Source organism: Aptenodytes patagonicus, chromosome 3 (assembly GCF_965638725.1).
Source record: "Aptenodytes patagonicus chromosome 3, bAptPat1.pri.cur, whole genome shotgun sequence".
Taxonomy (NCBI): domain Eukaryota; kingdom Metazoa; phylum Chordata; class Aves; order Sphenisciformes; family Spheniscidae; genus Aptenodytes; species Aptenodytes patagonicus.
The window spans coordinates 129,120,549-129,141,150 of record NC_134951.1 but is presented as its reverse complement, the minus strand read 5'-3'; the positions used below and the strand labels follow the sequence as shown (position 1 = coordinate 129,141,150).

Here is a 20,602-nt window from a genome sequence, read left to right as displayed (position 1 = left end):
GCGAGCGGCCGGCGGGCTGAGGCGAAGCGGGAAACAACGCGCGCTTAAGGGAGGCGCGCGACACCTCCCCCCCTCCCCGGCCGGGCACCGCCTCGCTGAGGGAAGCAGGGCGGCTGAGGGAGTCCCGCCCCGCCGGCGGCGAGGCAGGGCGGGCAGAGCCCGCGTCCCGGCCGGGGCTGGCCCGCCCCTTCCCCGCCCCGGGGTTTCCCGCGGGAAGACGGCAGCCCGCCTCCTCCTCTTGCTGCGGGCGGGCGCTAGCCGCCTGGGCCTGGCCTGCGGGAAGTTCCCGGCTGGGAAGTTTGCGGCCGGCGCCGGGGGGAGGCCGCGGGGGCCCTGCGGAGGTGGGTGTAGGGGCGAGCGGGCGGCGAGGCCGAGCGTGGGCCGGTTACTACCCCTGTCCCGTCGGCCGTTGGAGGGGAGGCCGCTGCGAGTGAGCCGCCCCGGCCTGCTGCTCAAGTGAAAGGCCCTTTGGCCCTGAGGTGGGGGAGAACCTTCCGGCGCGCGGCCGCCGCCCTGAGGGGGATCGTCCGGGGAGGCCGCGGAGAGCTGCCCCCCTGCTTGGTGTCTGTTGGGCAGAGGACATCGAGGGATATTGTTTCTTCTGGCAAAAGTCAACTTTTCCTTTCATTTTTTCCCCCTCAAGGTGCGATGCCGCCTAAGAATCGCGGCAGAGGCAAGCTGCCAGTTCCTCTCCCAAGAGACATGATCCTGAAAGACACCGAAGGAAAAGTCTGGAGGCTGGGCAGTCAGATCGGCCAGGGAGGATTTGGCTTGATCTATTTAGGTAAAATACTGGTGATGATTAGAAGGGTGACTTGCAAATTTCTTTGTAACTTTCTGACATGAGTAAGACAGACTGGGTTTAAAAAGTTACTGTTGTTTACGTGCTGGTGGTCATCTGTGTTGAAGTGTGGTTTTCTGAGGTTGGCAGCACCCTGTTGAGCGTCCTTGTTGTTCAAAGTGTTGCTGATGGTGCAGCGTGTTCTCCATGGGCTGTCCAGCCCAGTTTGCTGGCTTCTAGTGCACTTTTCTATGGAGCTTGTGTGGGGTAGGCAAGGTGCTTCTGCTGTCAGACTACCAAAGAGCGCTGCTAGGCGATGCTCTTCAAAGTAATGGGGATTCTTTCATGAGCTGCCACTTTGGACTTATGCCAGTCTTGCGCTCTGGAGCGCTCTGGGTTTCCAGTTATTGGAAATGTTATCTTCTGGCCAAGACTAAATCAGTTTTCATCCAAGAAACGTAACAGTAACAATAGTTAGCTGGGCGTTGCCTCTGAATTAGTGTCTTTCACCAGAGGTGTAAACGCTGTTCTTTATTTGCTCTAGCCTAGATATGTTTCTTCAGAAGAAGCTGCTGCATTTCACTCGGTCTGTGTTTTATAAGGAATGAATGGTTTTGAGAGGCAGTTTGTAAAGCATTCTGGGTCACTGGAGAGGATATAATGTATATTACTGTAGCTGGTCTCTATGAAAGGGCAAATCTTGTTTTCAAGGCAATATTATGAATTTGTTGGGATTTTTTTGCACTGCAAACATATGCAGGCAAACTAGTCCACAGTGACTGTTAGGGGCTAAATTGAGCTTGTGTTAAGACAGCAGTAAAGAATTATCTAGAAGCAGTTTAGTACATCATCCCTGGAGCCAAACATGATCTTTTAAGTTAGAGGTATGTTAACTCCCTATTTGGAGTATTAATGTTTAAAACTTGATAAGCAAGTCACTCCTATAAATCGACTTCCTTTTATGCCTAAATCAGCTATATTTTCTTTTTTTAAGCTTTTCCTTTTTGTGTGTTTCTGCCATGGGAAATACAGTTTTGATTGTTTCCCACTCTTGGTTTTTTTTCAGTTGACCTCTTAATGATGTTTCTGTCATATTGAATCATTTGTCGGAAAATAATCTGTTAATATAGTGTTATGCAGCATGAGCTTTCCACTTAGTGTGATTTCCAGATTTTTATAATGAGACAAGTTTTCATTAGAACAGGTATCATGTCATGCATCTTCTCAATTCTTTTGTCTTTAGTAACTCCTTTCAAATCTGCAGAGCTGTGCTAGATTCAGTGTGGTTTCATGGAGGTGAAGGAATTGTCCATCAGTGTCAAATTGTAGCATCAGGCACCTACTGTAGAGAGAAAAAGTGTGCATTTTCTATAGAAGGGTTAGCATGTTTGCTCTTTCTGTATTTGCAGACATAAATGTAGCACTTGTGTGCCACTGGTCTCTTGGTGACAGATTTACTGTGATCTTTGTTACATCTGTCTGGCTATCTCATGGTGCTTGTCTGCTTTCAGCTGTTCAGGAACATTTTATATTGCACTGAAGTGTTCTTCCTCTCCCTCTTTTTTTCCTCCTCATATCCATTATGGTTAATCACAAAGAATTGAATGGCAACTGAAGACTCGTATTTTATTTCATGGTGTGGTAGTCCCATCTGTGGTCAGATGTTGCTTCTCTAAAGTGCTTGCCCAGTTGTACTGTTCTTCCAGCTGTTAATGTGTGGCTGTAGACTACAGGAGGGTGGACAGTTTTACTTGTGCGTCTGGACTTAAGTTGCATCTAGACTTCAGGTTTGAGTGGAGAAACTTTCTAGGGAGGGGAAAAGGCGTAAACTGGCTTTTAGAAAGAAGAGGAAAATGCACTTTGTTCCGCTGAATGCCTGTGTAAATGAAGCAAAAAGATTTCGGTAACAACCTAAATGACACTGCTTCTGCTTTTCCACAAAGTAAACAGTCACTGAAAAACCTGGAGAAAACTAAGGCTGTGTATATGTTTGCAAGTAGTTTGGTGTAACAGAAGCGAATAAGTACATGGCAACAGTTGATGGCTATGGCCTTACATCTGCCCTATATTTGAGAGTTTGTTTTACTTTGGACTAGATTTGGTGTGGTCTGCTGCACTGAATTTCCTCACCAAGTGCATGGTTTGAGGCTGTCTGAAGGAACTGTTTTGAATCCTTATGCTGCTGTTAGTAGTTGGAGTGCATCTGACAGGTTCCTGTAGTGGAGTTTCTGGTCTGGTTTCCTTTGGAATTTGTATAATTAATATAGTTCACACATACCTAACTGCTCTACAGACTGAACCAGTGGTGATGATAGGGGTTTCAACTAACTGCAGTTACAGAGGAGTCAAAGCATCCTGGCTTGTATCAGAAATAGTGTGGCCAGGGAAGTGATCGTGCCCCTGTACTCGGCACTGGTGAGGCCGCACCTTGAATACTGTATTCAGTTTTGGGCCCCTCACTACAAGAAAGACATTGAGGTGCTGGAGTGTGTCCAGAGAAGGGCAACAAAGCTGGTGAAGGGTCTGGAGCACAAGTCTTATGAGGGGTGGCTGAGGGAACTGGGGTTGTTTAGCCTGGAGAAAAGGAGGCTGAGGGGAGACCTCATCGCTCTCTACAACTACCTGAAAGGAGGTTGTAGCGAGGTGGGTCTCAGTTTCTTCTCCCAAGTAACAAGCGATAGGATGAGAGGAAATGGCCTCAAGTTGCGCCAGGGGAGGTTTAGATTGGATATTAGGAAAAATTTCTTCACCGAAAGGATTGTCAAGCACTGGAGCAGGCTGCCCAGGGAAGTGGTTGAGTCACTATCCCTGGAGGTATTTAAGAGACATGTAGACGTGGCGCTTAGGGACATGGTTTAGTGGTGACCTTGGCAGGCTTAGGTTAATGGTTGGACTGGATGATCTTAAAGGTCTTTTCCAACCTAAACGATTCTAGGATTCTATTCTAGTGCAGTTAGAATATTTACATTCTTTTTCGTTTTGATATATCTGATAGCTTTTTATGACCATCTTTGAAACATCAGTTGGTTACATTTGGGAGATGCTGTGCATAGAGCATGTATGAGATATTGCCGTATGAAAAGTAGACCTTAGCATGAGCTAAGAAGTAGAGTTAATGTGTCTCTGGATATTGCCATTCAAGGATAAAGGAAAGGAAGACAGAAACTTGCAGAAGGCTCCCATGGAGAGGGGGGACTGAGGGAACTGGGGATGCAGTGCAGAAAGCAAGGTTGTAGTGGGTGCAGTTCTCCACGTGTAAGACAAAAAGTGTGTTCCTGAATCACTCGGAATATAGCTCTGGCATTTTCTGTGGCAGTCAAGTCACACCGAACCTTGTGGTGGTGTAGCATGTGGGATTCAGTCAGTTTCATGCAGATTTTATTAGTTTTCTGCCTGATCACACAGACCACTGAGGTGATTTCATATATTGTGGTGTTTGTTGCAGTTTGGCTCCCACCGAACCGATGTGGAAAGCAGTCAGTGGATTAGTTGAGAATGAGAATACTATCTGGGACCCTTGGTATTACTATTCTGTGTTTTTTTGTAAGCGACAGCGTAGCTGAAGAAATACAGCAGCCACTTTTATAATGGTATTTGTGTTCGTTTAATCTCTTCTTTCAGAAGTAGTGAATGTTACATGTAGCACTGAACTGAAGGCTAGGTTCCCCTTATAGCTCATCCTACAATTAAAAGAGGAAATGGACAAGATTTATCCCCAAGTATTGATGCTAACTGAAGCTTTCTTGTTTAGTCCACCTCTTTATCTCTCATATGTGTTTATATTATGTAAAATATACCATTCAGTAGGTTTTTTTGGGCTTGATCCTGCAAAAGAGTTTAGCTGTCTTTGAGAGTCAAGGGGAGTGAAGTAGATGACGAATGTTTGAGAGTAAGATACGGATGCTTGGTGCTGAGAGGCACCTTCTTTCTCTGTGCTGTTCAAACTAGTTTTTAGTGCATATACAGCAAGATGTGAGAGGACCACTACACTTTCAGTGAGAAGCTAACCCAGAAAGAGCTGTAGAGAGGTGGGCAAGACAGGAGAACAGGGACAGATTTGACTGCCTGCCACATATGAACAGCACAGCCCTTTTATAAAAGTAAAGGTTAACTTTGCCAGCTATATCTTTTAATAAGTATTTTTACAGTAGCGGTGTAAAGATTTTGATGTGCGTTGTTATAGCTAAATTTCTCATTAAGAGTACTCCATACTCCATTAATCTATAACAATGTTCTTGAGAAATTTTACATTATCTCTGCAAAATATATTTACAAGGGATGCATTCTGTGGAAGGTTCTGTTCACTAAATCAAAGCTGCTGAAAGCCATTTACTGACCCTGAGCCCTAGGATGCAAATAGTCTCTTCAGGTGCAGAGCTTCTGAACTTCTAATTATGTACCCGAAAGTTATCACTATCTACAAGTTCTGTCCTGCCTCACAAACGTTTTCCCTGATTTTCTAATTAGTCTTTCTCTTTCCTGTCTGTGCCATCTTGTCTGTTTCTTTGTTGACTTGTTCCTTCCCTTGGGTTCCCTTTGCGTTTTTATCTTGACCAGAGCAAATCCAGCAGCAGAAGGCTTACAAATACTGATTCCTCCCAATATTTCTGAAGAGGAGAGCTTCCTCTGCTGCCCGAAGCAATAGAAGCTATCTAGAGATGTTCTCTCAAGCACTGCTTTTGCTGTAGCAAGAGCAACATGGATCATAAGATGGAATTAACTATGCTGTTGTATGTTAGAAGTTTTATTTTATTTTATTTTTGTTACCAGTGCTGATTTGCTGTCAGGCACCTCAGACAGAACTGTTGTCTCTTTGATAAGGGGGAGCAGAATGGAGAGCAACCAGGGAAAAACGTGACATATTGGTGGTCTCATGGCTAGTTTGTAGCCCTGTGGAGAACAGTGGCAGTACATTGGAAGATTAAGCAAGAGTTGAGGAGGGTGCTACTGGGCACCTTATATTCTCTCATTTATCTTCCTGATCGCAGTCAGTAATTAACACCAGTCTTTATATAAATCATTCTCTAGTCCTGCTGCAAGCACTCTATTAATGCACAATTTGGACTGAAAATTTAAATGCAGAAAGGTCACACAATGTTTTTTTAAGATTCTACTGTCACAGTGAAATCTGCTGTACACAGCACTATCTACTTGCAGGCTTCTTTCTCATGGAAACTGATGGTTCTGCAAAATATTTTTTTAATATATATTTATATACACACATGTTTGTTAGATGATGTCTTTTACAATAGAATTTATTATGTTGCAAATGTGTTTTACTTGTGTTATACCTGTATATTGTAATGGAACTTTGTAAGTGATAGGTGAAAACTAAGAGTTTTGAAACCATTTTTCGTAGCTGGCTTTGCAGCAGGTGTTTATGTGTTGCTGTTTGACTGCTATTTTTGCATGTGTTGTTACAATATGGGAATCTCAGGAAAGTACATATTGATAAAGCTATAATTGGTGATAATTCTGCCCTGCTTGGAGATCTGTCACCAGTATAGCCAGCACACTATCCTTTTCTTTTTTCTTTCCCTCCCCCCCATTTTCCAAGAAGAGGCAAAGAATATCTGCTTGAGCAGTAAACAGTGGTTAAATGGGTGAATATGGTCTTTTAATACCAGCGACACAGGGGGCTCTGCTGCTGGTGGAGGTAGGTAAGAGGTTTGGTTGTGGCCTTTTCTGCTTTTAAGCTTGGACCATAGTACACTCTGCTGTTGCTATTCTGAGGCCTGGTGTTCTGGGAATCGGGCTGAGGTGTGAAAGAAAGTTTGTTTCTATTTCAGAAAGGGTAATTTCCACGGATAACTTGTATAGCTGTGAGCAGGGGTGTACCTGTGTCAGGGAAGAGAAGCGTTGATGGAAGCACGTTCTGTCGTTGTCATACTGTTCATTCCTTGGTTTGCATTAGGAAGCCGGCTTTAGCAATTGGTTCTAGGGAAATGAAGTACTTCAACAGTTGCTTAAATTAACTTCACTGAAAATATTTACTATAGTGCAGCAAATGAATTAAAAATGCAGTAAAAATGATACCGAAAGATATACATTCAGCATGTTTTTTATAAACTCAATGGAAAGAAGAATATTAATAGCAAAACCCTGTAATTAATAGCACTAGCAAGTAACTGTCTGGTTAGGGATGGATTTTTCTTAACCTTCAGATGTTAAAATGCATTTCAGCAAAGGTCTCATTGTAGCTGCAGGTGTGAACCTTAGTGTGAAAATAAATTCACTGGCAGGCAAACACCACTTCAGGAAAGAGTCTTTTCACCTAGTCACTAATATTAAACTGTATAAATATAGATATAGCAGGTAGACTACCTAATTTTTCACCCTGTCTATGGAGAAACTAAATCATAAGTTTAGCCTGATTTTGCTACTCGGTGGTTACTTAGGGCTGACCACATAGTACAGGATCAGCCTGCTCCATCTGTTGAAGAGGAAATACTCCCTGCCTTGACGAGTTCTTGCTGGTGACTGCTTCCTCTTGAATCTTACCTCTTCTATTTTTGGTCCTCTGTAGGCTAGAAGTCTGAACTTTGAAAGCATAACTCATTTTTACACAGTAGTCTAAAACCTTTTACAAAGTCTGCAGAGATCATTACCATTACACTTTAGTGTTCTGCCACTTAATGTGTTGGGTTTTGTTTTGGTTTTTTTTCCATATGTATGGACCTGTGATTTGGGAGCTGTTGTCTTGCTCTTCATTAGTCCATCTTTCAAGAGTTCTGGTCAGGGACCGAGGCCTTGGCATGCTAAGTAAAACTAGAAAGTCAGGAGAGCAGGTTTGATTCCCCCCCCCCCCCTTCAGTGGGAGATGTATTTCTGAGCAGGGTTATATGGTAACAGGAAGAGCTTTGGATGAAAGATAGGGCACCTGTTGCCTTATAGAGGGCACTCCTGTCAGCTGTCTTTGGCACCTGTACCCCACTGAAACTGGCATAGTATCTTCTGAGTGGGCACCATGTCAGACTAGCAGATGGGCTGGAGCAGAATCTTGCCAGAAAACAGTTTGTGCATCAAGTTTTAAATAGTAGAGGCCTGGACTCCCATCTGAGAGTGCTGTAAGAGCAGACCATGCATAGCTTTTCTGCCTGGGGTTAAAGGATGTGTCATACCTATTCCAGCTTAGAGTAATTAACTTTGAAAGTCGAACAGTGGCTTCCATTGCTGTGGAATACAAAACTTTGGCACTAGTGAATCAAGATTAAGGTTTCATAGAAAGATGAGTAAGAAATACAGTGAAATTTCCTACCAGAGCTGAATGTTTTGAACTTGGAGGCATTTGCAGTTATCTGCAAAATAGTTTAGCAGTTGAGCACCATTTTCTACCGAAAACAGTTTAGTTAGGTCTTGTGGAAGATGGTTTCACAAGCACGATACAGAGGGCTATGTATATGTAATTTGTATAATAAAACTCTACATTCATAAAGCTACCTAGAAGAATCTAGGAAAAAAAAATATTCATAAACACTGCTCAGAAAAGAGTCTGTCCAGGAAATGACGATGCGTCTTTAAAGTAACAATATGAGCAGAGAAGCAGGTCTTCCTTAGGCTGTGTTAAAAATGAACTGTAAACACCCTTCAAGCACTGAATGTTTCAGTTCTTGGGAAATACTGGATATTGCGAAGGTGAAGGGGGAAAGCAATGTGCTTTGTTTGCCTTTAAATATTTGCCTTAGTATCCTCCATATTTAGGAAATACTTGAAGTTGTGTGTTAAATAGCAGATGCTACTTTTTATTTATTTGTGTACATTTTGTTTTTAGTAACTGTATTCCCGCAACTTGGATTGTTTTTTATCGTTAGATGCTCTGAGGAATGGCCCTCCCCCCCCCATTTGTTAGCCATTGAATTTAACAGCTCTTGGCTTGACTTAAACGGGGTCAGAATTTTTCCAGTTTTTTTTATAGGTAGCCTGTAACTTTGAAGTGTGGTATTTTTGAGGTTAGTTTTTATTTCTGCAAAAAACTAAGCTGACAATATCACTCTTCAGGATTAGTTAACCAATGAAACAAAGCAAAAATAAAATACTAGCAACCCAAGAACTTCTGAAAATAATTGTAGTCATGTTTCCCAAACAAATATATCCTCAAAATATCCAGCAGTGGCAAAGACACCAGCTGTGGACAGGAGCAGGGATGTTTTTTCAAACTGCCAAATCAATGCTGTTTTCTTTTCCACTGTGTAAACTTTGTCAACAAAACTGGTTCTGTGAGAGCCATTGAAAATATTTCACCATATTCCAAATGTGACTGCAACAAATTAACTGCTAAAACTACAACAAGCACGTTTGAACTGGCAAATAGAATTGGCACGTTTCTTTGTCAGACTGCATGCAATTGTGCTGTGTGGTTGTAGGAAATCACAGTTCATCCAGAAACACCCTTTTGTTACCATGTCTTATTAACATTTAGAAAGCTACATTAATTAAGGTTGTGGCACTCAGCAACAAAACGGATGAAATTCACCATTAAAGTGGATGATAAGACCATAACTGCTGTGCCTGGGTGAAACTAGGGAATTCTGGACATGGGTTAATTTGAGGTAAGTTATTTGCTGTGCTGTGTAGGCACAACAGTTGGAAATTATGGCAAAGAATGTGAATCTTGCTGCACTGCTTTATTTCAGAGTGCATTTTAAATTCATATGCTTTTCACTGGCATGGTGGCTGCAATTGAGGAGTGAAGGGGAGGAAAGGAAAATAGGGCTGTGCCCTTCGCCTTTTGCAAATGTTTTGTGAGACTCGTCTTGGCATGAGATAGAAACAGCCACAGCCCCCTACACAGCTTCATCTTGCGCCAGTGTTCCCAGTTAACAATTATGCAGACAATGGTTTTGATTGTGTGCATACATCAACACCCCTCCCCCAAAATGTAAGGAGACTGTGCGTCTCTAGTTGATAAAAGCAACATAAACTGTAAACTGGGAACTCTCACGCTTGTTATGCTATTTTAAGATATCCTTTGCAAACATAATCTCGCCATATAGTGCTCCTGGTACTCTGTGTGTACTTATATGCCATCAGAGACCTCCTGCCTATCAGCATTGCTCTCCTGCAGGGTCTCTGCTTACTGTCCTGCAGTCTAGCATTTAACTGATTGTAATATTATAAATAGCCATGTGCTACCACACAGAACGAGGCTAGCACATGGCTAATTACGAGTATACAGTAATTAACTATGAGCTAAACTCGCAGGAGAGTATGTGGTGGTGGTCTATGAGGTATGTAATCAGACTGTTTGTTAAACCTTGGGAGCCTTTCCAGTCTGTTAAGTAACTATACATAGTAATGAGACAATTTTTTAAAAACCATTTATGTTTATTTATGGACAAAAACTAGTCTGTCTTATTTCTGAGCTGTGTATTGCTGCCTGATATATGAATGGTTAATTAAAATGATGTAACAAAAGGTAGGCATGCAACTTCTGCTTAGCTGTATGTATGAGATTAATTGTCTAAGCATTATCTGTGTAAGAAGTTTAGAGTGTTTTTCACTGTGAATGTTATGCCTTGTTTCATCTATGTGCAGTAAAAACAATAATACCATTTCTCCTTTTGTAGATTTGAATGTCATGTTACTCATTTTGTGGAGCATCTGTTCCTGTATCTTGTTGAGCTTTGTCTGAGTTTTCTCCCTTTTCATGTTGTAACGATTGCCAGTTAGTTTTGGTTTTATTTTTCTTCAGGATGTTCTTTCAGTGTGACTCCAAAAATCATCCGCACCGGCATAGTGTAAGAACCATGGGGGTTAGGCCCTTTTGCTGGGCTACCTCCCGTTAATTGCTCTTCTTCATTACCCTGACAGCTGTTACTGTCTGTTCCAGATTACCATGAATGAGGCCTCTCTTTATAAAATGTCAAGATGTCTACAGGGAAGTTAGATCAGACTCTTTCAAATACATTTAAATTTGATACTTCTCTATACCTATCCAACCTCTGTTAAGTAACAGTATTAAAATACATTTTCTTATACACAGGTTCTTTTCTGATCTGTGTCAGTAAGGGAGCACATCTCATTCTGTTTGAGTAATGTGATGGTGTTGAATACAATGAAAACACATGGGATGTGTTCCTTTAAACTAAAGTCTTCAGCTATTAACGCATAGCCTACATGTGGCAGAGAAAGATGAAGACTTAAGCACCTGTGCCTTAATTCCCAGTTCAGTATAATAATATGGTAAGAACAAAGTTTACCAAAATTTCCTTCCTGGTTGTATGATAGTTTTAAATTGTATTCTGAATGTGACTGCTACTCGTTTGAGTCTATAGGTAGTTCACACCTTCCAGAGCTACTGTTTTAGGATATGTTCATTTTATCTTCATGTGTTACTAGCACAGAAGCATTCACATGGGGAAGTGTCAAGCAGAAGGCAGTGGGGACCCTGCGGGTGTTTGGGGTGTGTATGCTGCCAGATTCAACCCAGATGCTGAATAGAATTGAAGGAAATGGTCGCTGAAGGAGTCTGTCCATTGTAAAAATATTTTTATGCCCTGACCGTCAAAAAATGTAAGCTTGGATGGTTTGATTAGATCCAAGTTTACTTGATTTTTATTATGTGGATAAAAGTAGTCTATTTTTGTGTGTGCTGATACTTGAAGTGTTTCACACCTGGACTGTTGTTGGTATTTGATCATTATAAAAAGTTTGAAAGGGACACTTATTTCCTAGGAACTGTATTCTTTTTAGTCTTTTGCAGTGATGATTCTAAAAGATGATTTAGTCTCATTAAATTTTAATCCCAGTGTAGCTCCATGTAGCTTCAGTAGTATCAGAGAGAACTGATAGTTCTCTCAGGGTCAGAAGAAAATAGGATTGCATTGTCTGTGCAGAGAGGTTCTGTCTCCTGGGCTGTAATTGGCACATGTGGTCAATTATTGTTTTGAAATCTCTACTTGCAGTAAGAGGCACAATCCCTCATCTCCCCTTTAGGCAGGTGGTGGCTGTGCTATCCCTAACTTAGGCCAGTGTCTAAATAATGTCAGAATAGAAATCAAGGTTCTAGGGCCAAATTAATTTGTAACAGAGGAAAGCAGACAATCCTGTCTAGAGGCATAATGTAGGTCATAACTTCTAAGTGGTGTCTTTGTCACGACAGTGGATTGACAGCAACCAAATACAGAGGTTATCCAATTGACTGGAATGACTTAAACATAGTCTGTTATAATGGAATAGCTCATTGTGGTGCAACCATGCGATGGGGACGTCCTGCTTACTCCTTAATTAGCATCGAGGGAGAGAGTTCTGAAAATGTGGGTTAAAATTGCTTCTGTACTTGTTGATTAAAACTTCTGTGTGTGTGTGTGGTTTTCGTTTTGTTTTTCTTTGAACTTGCAAAACTCTGACCTTTAAAAGCAGGAATTCAGACAAAATGTTGGGTATCTTTGTCATGTATTTTTTTTGGTCACCTTATGCAATGTTAGCTTGGTCTTTGTTTGCAATTATATTTTGTTGCATCCAGCTTGATCCCTGTCTCTTTCTCATTTTGCAGCTTCCCCTCAAACTCATGTTCCTGTAGAAGATGATGCGGTGCATGTAATTAAAGTGGTAATGTGTAGATCTAATTTCTAAATTAACTTGTATGCAGTTCTTTCTCTTAATTATCCGTCCTTATTTTCAGCATTGGGTCTGTATTGCATGCTTGTGGCTTTTGTTTTTTTCCCTGTTTTTTTATATCTTGATATACTTTCCCTGCTTGGGGATATATATGGCATTTCCATGACACACACTGTTTCCTTGACTTGATTCTTCCCTTTCCTTGATTACTGCCCTCAACAGTTTAGTAAGGAAAATCAGACTATGAACTTAAACACACCTGATCTACAATATTTCTGAAAATAGTGTCTTAAATAATTCCTGAAAGAATCTGTGTTGTTTATGAAAATGTGTTGCCAAACAACTTTTTTTTTTTTTTTTTTTAAGCTATTTATTAAAATTACATTTCAGATGGCATGGTATATGGGCGGTGAGGGGAAAAAAAAAGGGGGTTTCATCCTCTTTGAATTTCTCATACACCTTTAGAAACTGTTGTCTTTCATTTTATGATACTAAGTTTATTTCTCACTAGGAATATCTTGAAAATGGCCCGTTATTTTCTGAACTGAAATTTTACCAGAGGGCTGCAAAACAAGAGCATAGTAAGTAATATATCAGTTCTGATTCAGGTAGATTTAAGGGCAAGTTTGGGTTTAACTACTTCTAGTAAGAACTGTTGCTTTAGAGCTTGATAGCCAACTCATTTCATATACACTGAACTAATAATAGTTGGTGCTATAATAATTTTAGATTGCTATAGGTTTCTTTACTTGGATGTCATCCTTGTCCTTTCTGATCAGGAGGGAGAACAGAAGCGTGCCAAATTTATTATGTGCACACTTCAGAGTGCACAACAATGAATGGACTCCAGAGAGAGGCCAGCCTTAGAACAGAGGTACTACATGGACTAATTAGTGACCGTATTTCTGAGAGTAACTATTTCCATGTGCAGAGCTAAGAGTGTGTGTAATCATTGCAGGATTTAGTAGTAATCAAGGCACTTGATTCTGCAGACACTTAAGCATGAATGTGATTTATTCATGGGAACTGTCCTAAAGACTTTAGATGACTTAGATTGCTGGTAGACATAAACACTTTCGATAGCTTGAAGCATTCTGTATTGAATAAAGTAGAGCTTCTAAAGGAATTATTTCTTCAGCTATTGATAATTGCTTATCTGCCTTCTAAGGGAACAAAGTACCACTTTGCTAGAACAAAAAACTGCTTCTTGTGTTGCAGAATGTAGAGAACTTCAGAGTAAAGTTATGGTCTGAATTGTTTGCTACACAAACTGCCAAATAAGTCTTATTTGTTTCATTGTTTCATTTAAAGGCTTGGCTTGATAGCTAAAAGAAAAACAACAAAAAAAACCCCACACCAAACCTGAAATTCTCTAGCTACCTTTAACCCAATGTTATCTTTTTATTATCATTACAGTAAGAAAATGGATGAATCTCAAAAAAATAAAATGTTTAGGAATTCCAGTGTTTTGGGGATCAGGCTTGGCTGAGTACAAGGGAAAAAGGTAATAAGATGAATTGTAATTATTAAGCCTCAAATTGACTGAAGATCCATTTTCAACAAAATGGAGATAAGTCCTTTCAATCTGACACAAACTTGCAGTCTTGTCTTAAAGGATTCCTCCCTTTTAAATATTTCCTGGTAGCTATAGATTCATGGTCATGGAGCGACTGGGGGAAGACCTTCAAAGAATATTTGAAGATTGTGGAAGCAGATTTAAGAAGGAGACTGTTCTGCAACTTGGGGCACGAATGGTATGTACAGAGAGAGAGGAAATTGCTGTCTCAAACTTGCTGAGTTCAACTAGAAAATTATCTTTCTAATATAGTTCCTTCAGGTAGCTCTTGAGTTTAGAATTAAACGTGTAAATGCTATGTATTTTCTTATTTTCCATCTTTTTTTAAAATAAAATGAGTATTAAGTAGAACATCGAGACCCCCTGCAGACTGGAAGTTGGTGGGCTGAAATCAAATTTTTTTCTAATAGGTTAAAACATAGACCATACACTTCAAAATGCGTGCCTAGACTGAGATGTGTAAGCCTATTCTTATATGCTTTAACATGTATTGATTTTTTTTGCCAATGTCTGAAGGGTATTGTATTAAACATCCATATTTGTCAAAGTTCACAATTGCATGCCTGAATGCAAAATTTTCAGTGTGTTTGCTGAATGCACTGATTGTACAGGCCAGGATTAGGCTAGTCTGCAAATACCAGTTTTGTTTTCAAATGTGTGTAGACTGGCACATACTAATGGAAGATTGTATACGTGCTCCTTTGTAATATCATTTGTGTTGTGAAAGACTGCTATTATTGAACAGAGGTGCACAGCAAACGGAATAGAGGCAATAGTCATAAGTTGCAGGAAGAGGAACTCTGAGTATAAAGAAAATGTTTTCGCAGAAAGAGTGTCTTAGCACTGGAATGTGCTTCGCAGAGGCTGTGAAATGTTCATCCTTGGGGACTTTTAAAACTTGACTATTCAGTCTCTTGTACAACCTGGTCTAACTTACATTAGTCCTGCTTGAAGCAGGGGGTTTAGACTGGACATCTCCAAAGTTTCCTTTTAACCTAAATAATAATAATAATGATAATTAAAAAAAAAGTGAAGGGCTTTCATAGTCACATAATTGACAAACTTGTAGCAATCTTTGTACTCTCCAAAAGCCAGGATTAGATTGTTGTTTGTATGAGTTGCCAAGTGCAAACGTGTTTTTTAATAACAGTTGGAGCTATCATACCTCAATAAGAAGCTGAAGAAGGATGATGATGCAGGGGGATGGTGACATGAAATGCAGGTCATATAATAACTGTCAGGATCAAATATATTATAAACCTTCAGGGCTGACTGAATATGTTCTTTTTAAGAGCTTGGTGTTCTCAACATTTCCTCCAGTGTTTATAAAGTGCTAGTTTCATTCTTGCTTTGTGACCTTAGAAGCTGGTACTCACAGGTACTTACACAGGGATACCTCATGGCAAAGTATGGCTTGTTTATTATTTGCCATCCGCTATGTGCCTGGTGGGAACAGACCCTGTGGACAGAGTAGGTAGTCCTTGTGCTCTAACTCAAAACAAATTTGTCAGCCCAGTCTGTGTAGGCCTTGATTTCACTGTATAAGTGAGAAATATTTGGTGGTAGGGTTAGGGGCAGAGTGGAGAAGATGATGGTTTTCTTTTCTGTTCTAAATCCTTTCCTAGTTGGATACTTTGGAATATATACATGAAAATGAGTATGTTCATGGTGACATTAAAGCAGCAAATCTACTTTTGGGCTACACCAATCCACACGAGGTAAGCATGTTTACTTATCTACACTGTTACTCTAATGTGTTTATAACTGTTTAATAGTTTTAAGTTATGTATGTTCTGCATTAACAATTCACATAGTAAAAGAAGTTTATGCATGAACTTTCACATCCTCTCACGACAAATCTGAGAGTGGCTCTGTGGAGCTTAAGGTCTGAGAAAGAAGCAGGACAAAACTCTGCTTTGTTCCCTTTGTGCTCTGCTGACTGGCATACTGGTATGGATAGGTAAACTAATGAAGAGGGTAAGGCAAGTTAGAGGACCTGATTGCTGTTCTAGGTTATGCCAGCTTAAGTATATTAGTAGAGTTGAAGGATGTGGCCCGTTGAATTTTCATTCTTGGGAAGTTCTAGCTTTCTAATATTGTCATGAATTGTGTTTCCATGCCACTAACTCTTACGTCCTGCTCGTTGTAGTGGATGTAACAGGTAAGTAGGATTAAGGTTGTTGCTGTCTAACACACTAAAGCCTAATGCTAGCCTTGAAATTGAAGTGTTTTGGAGAAACATTTTGAAACAAATCTTTTGATCCTGTCATACTTCACATGCTCTTACAGGGTCTTTTTTTCTTCAGTTAATAAAATCTAAGTATGCTTTTTCTTGGAAAAGAATATCTTTTAGGAAAAAAGGACACCTCTAACTTCACTTAAATATAATTAGCTGTAAGCAATACTTCTCCTTTCAATTTTTGTTTTTCCGCTGCAGTGATGAAGAAACAGATCTTGCAAAACAGCTCATTGCCATTGAAGGTTGAACCATTGAACTATATCTGCTTTTTTACAAGTTTCAAGTTAAATGGTTGGGTCAAATTTAACTTTTCAGCTTTCTAAAACACATAGTTTTCAAACTATCATGGCTGTTGAAAACAACCATGTTTTTAGACAGTGGTAGCAGCCAGTACATAATCTCAGTTTATTGTCTTTACCAGCCTGCCGAATCCAAAGAAGGAGGCTATTCAGAGGCAAAACGATCTGCTACCCAAACCCATTAACATAACTCAAATGACTTTTTTTGTCTTGGCTATTGTGTATTTTTATGACAGTGAGATATGCTGCAGTTTTTCACATTGAAATAGTTTTGGAAGTGTCCATTTACAGTAATCATGAAATTTTAAGACATGTACCTGACTTTGATCAGCTGCTTTTGAATTAGCCAGTTGTGGGATGATTTTCTGATGTTTCTCATGTTGTCTGCATGAAATATATATCGTGCTATATAGTGTTTTGTTTTCATGAGTAGTAAATTAATTGACAGATTAAAAATAAGATACTTGTGAGTTACTGGACAGAGGTTTTAGGTGGAAATATAACTTAAGTTATATTTATTAAATAAAAGAAATCAATAGATATTCCAGTTTAAGTAGCTCCTAGCTCAACACGTACAAAGTGTATGTTACTGCTGAGAAGTTTTGTGTAGAATTCTGTTTCAGTAAAATTTCTTTTCCACTGAAATTGTTCTATAAAACATTTTACAAAGTTCACATTCTAATTCAGAAGAACTAACAGGAGAGAATTTCTAATATTTGCTTGCATTTGTAAGGTATGAATTAAACTTTTATTTCTGCATGCTTAAGAAAACTTACAACTGTTCAGATATTATTCAGATAAACTTCCCAGTCATGGGTCCCAGAAATTCTGCAAGTGGCCACAGGTCTGCTGATTTCACTGAAGCCTTGATAACTATACCATACCAGTCTACAGCCACGTAGACAGTGATGATTACTTCTAAATGTATTTTGAGGTAATGTGTACTATATTTAGCTTACACAGCAGGGCAGATGGCTTAATACGACTGTTTCTGGTCAAATAAAAATTATTTTCCTGACACAGCTTGCACAATATCTTGAAACATGTATGCTCTGTGGCTTGTGGGACATGAAAAGAAGGAATAATCTCACCAACACCGCAGCTAAAACTTTCAAATTGGGAGATCTACATATACCACTAATTGAATGTCCTTCCCCTGGAATTGTTGACTCTGATGTGCTGTCTGCCCCCATACTTCAATAAATGTTCTTTACCTGGGTTAGGAGCAGTACTAGACAATATTCTCATACAGATTCAGGTATTCAGAACTCTACATGTGTACTTGCACAGATGATTTTGCATTTGTCATGTCCTGGCTGTTTGCATGTGCCATTAATTTGCATGTAATTTTGCCATGAAAGTTGCTTCTTCCTAATCCCAAATGTGTCTAGTTCCTGTGTAAGACTTCATGATGTTGCGACAGCCTTTTCTACAAATCAAGCTGTCTTTATAACATGCTGGTGAGCTGAATGTATTATGTATTTACCAGAACACTATTTTAAGAAGCTCTATGGAGCATTACCACTGACTAAATATGACAACAATATGGAATATCCTGTCCTGTATCCTCTAAACTGTTGTCGGAGATGCTGTATTTTAATTTGGCAATCTCGTACTAACCTTAAGACACTTCAGATAAAACCTCAGACACTGTTATTGCTACCAAATGTCTGTGAAGTGTTTTGTCCAACCTTCTCTCTCTGCTAAACTGGTGGATAGCTAGATTGCCTTGGTCTTGTTTTTTTAAAACCATGGAACTGGGAGGTAAAGTGATCAACCTAATCTCATAAATAGGGAGTGAGAGCATCTAGCCAGTGGCAAACTCAAACTCAGGAATACCAGCTGAGAGACTTGTAGCTTCAGTGGGAGTTGGCATAATAAAGCTCTCTGACCTAACAATTTCTGTGGTGAGTTTTTGTTAAGAATTTTATGCTAGCGGGTTCTTGCTCTGTAGGGTCTAGGATTTTAAGAGAAAATAAATTGGAAGTGTTCTTTAATTCCAGAAATTTGTTTTAAAAAGAAACCCATAACTAATCTCTTAAAAATAAAAAAAATATATACAAAATGTATTTCCATATTCTGCTTTGGTGAAGAGACATAAATCTCTGTTCAAAAAAGCATGTGTACCTTTATATTCAACTTTGCATTTTTTTTGTCATTTAGTGGCTGTTCATGTGTACTCTTATGTGCGAATTTGTCACCGACTTCCTGCAGTTCCAAAAAAGATCATTTTTCTGTGTTAGACTTTCTGCTGCTACTTTCTCTCTTTTCTGTAAATTAACCTGGTAAATTTACACCACAGCCAATAAGTATCATAGTCCCCTTTTTGAAAGAATGTGTGAAATCCATACTGCTATCCCCTACCTTCTATGGCAAGGCAGAGAAACAAATAAAGTGAAGGTCCTGTCACTCTGTGACCTCCAGATGATGTTTAGAAATGGTTAGAAGATCAGAATCAACTGACCTCAAAGAGCAGCTTGCTGCAGATCTATTCAATAGAAGGGAGCGAGGCCATTCAGTGAGTTACAGGTCAAAAGATCAATTCTCTAGTCAATATGTTTCTGAACGTGGACCCAGCACAATGACTGACAGAATAGGAGTGATGTACCGAGGGAAGTACACGGCACATGAATCTTGGAGAGGCCTGAAAGAAAACTTGAAGTGATCAGACCTATAAATTACGGAACAAGTGAAGCACTGTCTCAGTATTGCAGCGAGTTAAAGATAATTCAGTGCGTAGTAGTAACTGTTTGTATGGTGAAGCAGAATAAGCATTATTGATATAGACTCTAAGAGAGAAATTCAAATCCATTAAACTCATTTAAATTGTGATACTATTGAAAGGGACAAGCGGTCACCAGACGAGAGCTTAAAGTCAGAGTTTTTAATAAATGAAATAAGGTTTGGAAGAATGCCTCTTCAAAACAATTACCTTGTAGTGTTTTCTTTTTTTTTCCCCCCATGGAATATATGGGCAGACATGCTGCTGTGTTGCAGACTCAAGTCTGCACCAAAAGTTGCCTATTTGGATTTTTAAGCTGTAAATTTTAATTACAGTTGCGCCTCAGTTCTGATTTTGATTTTAAGCGTTTCTTAGACAAGATAGTTACAGACTAAAACTCTTAGACTTGATTATCATAGATATCCCTAACTGAAAAGGAAAAAAGAAGAATACAAAAACGTTTCAAAATGTTAACTTTTAAGACGAGTTTTCAGTGGACCGGCATAGAAGATACAGAGCTCATGCATTGATCATATGGGAAAAACATGCATGAAAACAATTCCAGCTTTAAACCGTTTTTCACTGAGAGATGAATCATTGATTCCTGCTCTGTAGTCCAGTATGACAGATATGCTAAAGAGCAGATGAATTGAGAAAAAGGAAAATCTTTTCTGTTCTCCTTCACGTGTTTTTAGGAAGGCTACAGTATGCAGAGATACCATACAGAAACACTTGAGTTTTAACTTATGGATGCTGGCTACGCCCCTGATGTGAGATGTAGTTTCACAATCAGATGGCCTTAATTTTCTTTCATCAGTCCTACTGCTACATTTGGATAGAACTGTTCACACTGGTTTAATTTCTTTTTGTAGTAATGGCCCAAATATCTTGGAGTCCAATTGATTCCAGCCTTGGGACTTGCCACTGACAAGTCACAGAAGATTTCTTCCCCTCTTTCCTTTGTTTAACCTGCTTTCCTCCTTCCTTGGCTTCTGTTTTGTGAAAGATGCTACTTCTGTCCCAAACGCTATACTTCAGACTTCCTGTCCCAAGATGGACTTCAGTCTACCTTTAGACTTTTTGTAGTGTGGTGTCCAACTGAAGTTGACAGCACTATGGCCATTAGCAGCCGATCTGCCTCGGTTATTAATTAAGTATCTACTTAATTATTTACAGCGCATTACATAACCCTAGTAATGGAACCACTGGAAAGAAAATGGACAAAGAAAATCACTGTATTGTTATCCTTTCAGTGATAAATCTCCTGCTATGTGTACTTCAAGATAAAGAGAATACCATGAGAATCCAAAGTGCCAGGCTTATGACTTCCCAGATCAGTGCAGTTATGTATCATAATGTATACAAGTTGTAAGCATTTTATATATTTAGCAGATATTTAGCACTTCAGATATAAAGCACTGTGAGG

General features: G+C 39.7%; 1 protein-coding gene across 2 annotated transcripts in view; it reads left to right on the top strand.

Annotated features, from left to right (window-relative positions):
* The first annotated feature begins 222 nt into the window (after window positions 1-222).
* Window positions 223-20,602, top strand: part of VRK2 (VRK serine/threonine kinase 2) — a 49,202-nt gene continuing 28,822 nt past the window's right edge. For both annotated transcript variants that reach the window (XM_076335167.1, XM_076335168.1), the window contains exons 1-7: window positions 223-341; window positions 644-784; window positions 12,276-12,331; window positions 12,852-12,921; window positions 13,757-13,844; window positions 13,986-14,094; window positions 15,542-15,634. In XM_076335167.1, the coding sequence (XP_076191282.1) occupies window positions 649-784; window positions 12,276-12,331; window positions 12,852-12,921; window positions 13,757-13,844; window positions 13,986-14,094; window positions 15,542-15,634 (552 nt within the window). In that variant the 5' untranslated portion in view covers window positions 223-341; window positions 644-648. The remainder of the gene's footprint in view (window positions 342-643; window positions 785-12,275; window positions 12,332-12,851; window positions 12,922-13,756; window positions 13,845-13,985; window positions 14,095-15,541; window positions 15,635-20,602) is intronic.